Source organism: Merops nubicus, unplaced genomic scaffold (assembly GCF_000691845.1).
Source record: "Merops nubicus isolate BGI_N331 unplaced genomic scaffold, ASM69184v1 scaffold4164, whole genome shotgun sequence".
NCBI lineage: Eukaryota > Metazoa > Chordata > Aves > Coraciiformes > Meropidae > Merops > Merops nubicus.
In genome coordinates, this window is record NW_008606067.1 from 4123 (window position 1) to 6268 (window position 2146).

The window sequence follows — 2146 nt, forward strand, 5'->3', positions numbered from 1 at the left end:
GTGCTGACCCAGGCCAGGATGCTGGTGGCTTCTTGGCCACTTGGGCCCACGCTGCCAAATCCACTCTGCCCTGGGAGAAGCCAACCTAAAAACCACCCTTCATCTGGGCTTTGCCCAACCCTTGTGCACCCCTCTGCCAGACCTCAGATGCTCCACACCACCGAGTTTGACCCTTAGATCCCTGCTGTGGGGTCCCACCATGTGCTGACAGCATGGTGGGACCCTGGGGATGTCCCTCTGCTTCCCCACAGCTCCCTGAGCCAGTGGGTGCACGCGTGCGACGCGCTGGACCTGCCCCTGCTGCAGAGGGAGCAGCTGGATGCCTTCATCGACCAGCTCTACAAGGACATTGAGAAGGGTGAGGGGATCCTGGGCCTGTGGGACCTGCTGGGGCCTCTGCTCCTGGGGTCTGGGAGGGCTTCCTGCTGGCCACTTCTCCTTCTCCACGTGAGCCCTGCCTCCTGCCTTGTAGGACAGGTCCAGGTTTGTGGCTGGCACAGCTTGCAGGAGGTCAGGGTGGCTGGAGGGCTGGTCTGAAGGGATCCTGTGCACCAAAGTCCCATTTACACTAAACCTTCAAAAACCTGTTTAGCACTGTTTTTAACTGTATGAGAACAAGGAGCCTGAGGGTGGAAATCATGTGCCACACCCCTCCTGGTGGGGGGGGAAGGAGGGTGCTTTGGAAAACAGCCTCCAGCACCCAGCCCCCAACATCCCATCGTGCTTGTGCTGAGCTGGGATGGCCCATGCAGAGCTCTAACAGCTCCTCTCTCTGCTGCAGAGTCAGGAGAGTTCCTCAACTGTGAGGGGTCAGGTCTCTACGTGCTCCAGAGCTGCTGTAAGTACCTCGAGGACAGGGAGGAAAACTGGGAGTGAGTAGGGGGGTGTCCTGGGCTAGACTGACTCACTTCTTCTTAAAAGCCTCTGGAGAAAGGGATTTACACTTTGCAGGGATGGGGTGGGGTGGGGTGGGGTGGGAGCTCCCTGGAGCCTGGCTGCTTTCAGGTCTCTTGGCATCTCGCCTAGCTATGAAATGGTCAGTCAGAGAATCACAGAATTGTTCTGGTTGGAAGAGACCTTTAAGATCCAGTCCAACCATCCCCCAGCCCTGCCAGGTCCCCACTGCCCCGTGTCCCTCACCCCACATCTCCACAGCTTGGAAACCCCTCCAGGGGTGGGGACTCCACCACTGCCCTGGGCAGCCTGGCACAGCCCTGGGCAACCCTCCAGGGCAAGAAATTGTTCCTCAGGGGCAACCTCAACCTCCCCTGGGGCAACTTGAAGCTGTTACCTGGCCTTGAATGGCTTGAAAAGCCATCCAAGTTGTGTTGAAGAGACTTGGATGTGCTACAGGCTCTGGGATCCACCTTCCCAGTTAGCACAGAGACCGCGTTCCAACCTTGTGTGAGCAAAGCAGCTGAACAAACCATGAAGGGAGGGAGGGAGCCTTTCTTGGCCAGGCCATGAGGACAAGGAGAGGATGTCCCAGTGCCTGGAGCTGTCTTCTTTCACCTCTAAGTGTTGTGGGGCTGAGCAGGGCCTGGGAACTCCCTGCTGGGAGAGCTGGGGAGGGAGGGAGGGAGGGAGAGAGGGAGGGAGGGAAGGATGGAGGGGGAAGTACAGCTCTGCTCACCCTTCCCTCAGCACCCAGCTGTGGAGCTGCTGCTCTACAGCCCTGGGGTGGTTCCAGGACATTTTGCTCACTGGAGACACCCTCCCAGTTGTGTCCTGTCTTTCCTGTAGGTAACCACAGCTGCATCCCCAACGCTGAGACATCCTTCCCAGAGAACAACTTCCTCCTCCACCTGACAGCTCTGGAGGACATTGAAGCAGGAGAGGTGAGACAGCAAGCCCAAGCTTGGGGTGCCATGCCATGGCAGAGGGTCCCCATGTCCCCTGTGTGCCCCCCGAGCCCCAGCCCCATATCTCCCATCTCCTTCTGTCCTCCTGGCAGAAGAACTCCCCCCATATCCCACGCAGGCACTGCCAGGCCCTGGCTCCCAGGGGGACGGGTACAAATGGTGCCCGTGGGTTCAGGGGAAGAGCTTCTCAGCCCAACCTGATCCCTTTGCCCCCAGGAGATCTGCATCAGCTACCTGGACTGCTGCCAGCGGGAGCGGAGCCGCCACAGCCGCAACAAGATCCT

At 59.2% G+C, this 2146-nt stretch overlaps 1 protein-coding gene across 1 annotated transcript in view; it reads left to right on the forward strand.

Annotated features, from left to right (window-relative positions):
• Positions 1–2141, forward strand: part of SMYD5 (SMYD family member 5) — a gene marked incomplete at both ends in the record, with an annotated part of 5680 nt that extends 3539 nt beyond the window's left edge. Inside the window, 4 exons of the mRNA XM_008939513.1 lie at positions 252–358; positions 782–838; positions 1744–1838; positions 2079–2141. Of these exons, the coding sequence (XP_008937761.1) occupies positions 252–358; positions 782–838; positions 1744–1838; positions 2079–2141 (322 nt within the window). The remainder of the gene's footprint in view (positions 1–251; positions 359–781; positions 839–1743; positions 1839–2078) is intronic.
• Between the last annotated feature and the right edge of the window lie 5 nt (positions 2142–2146).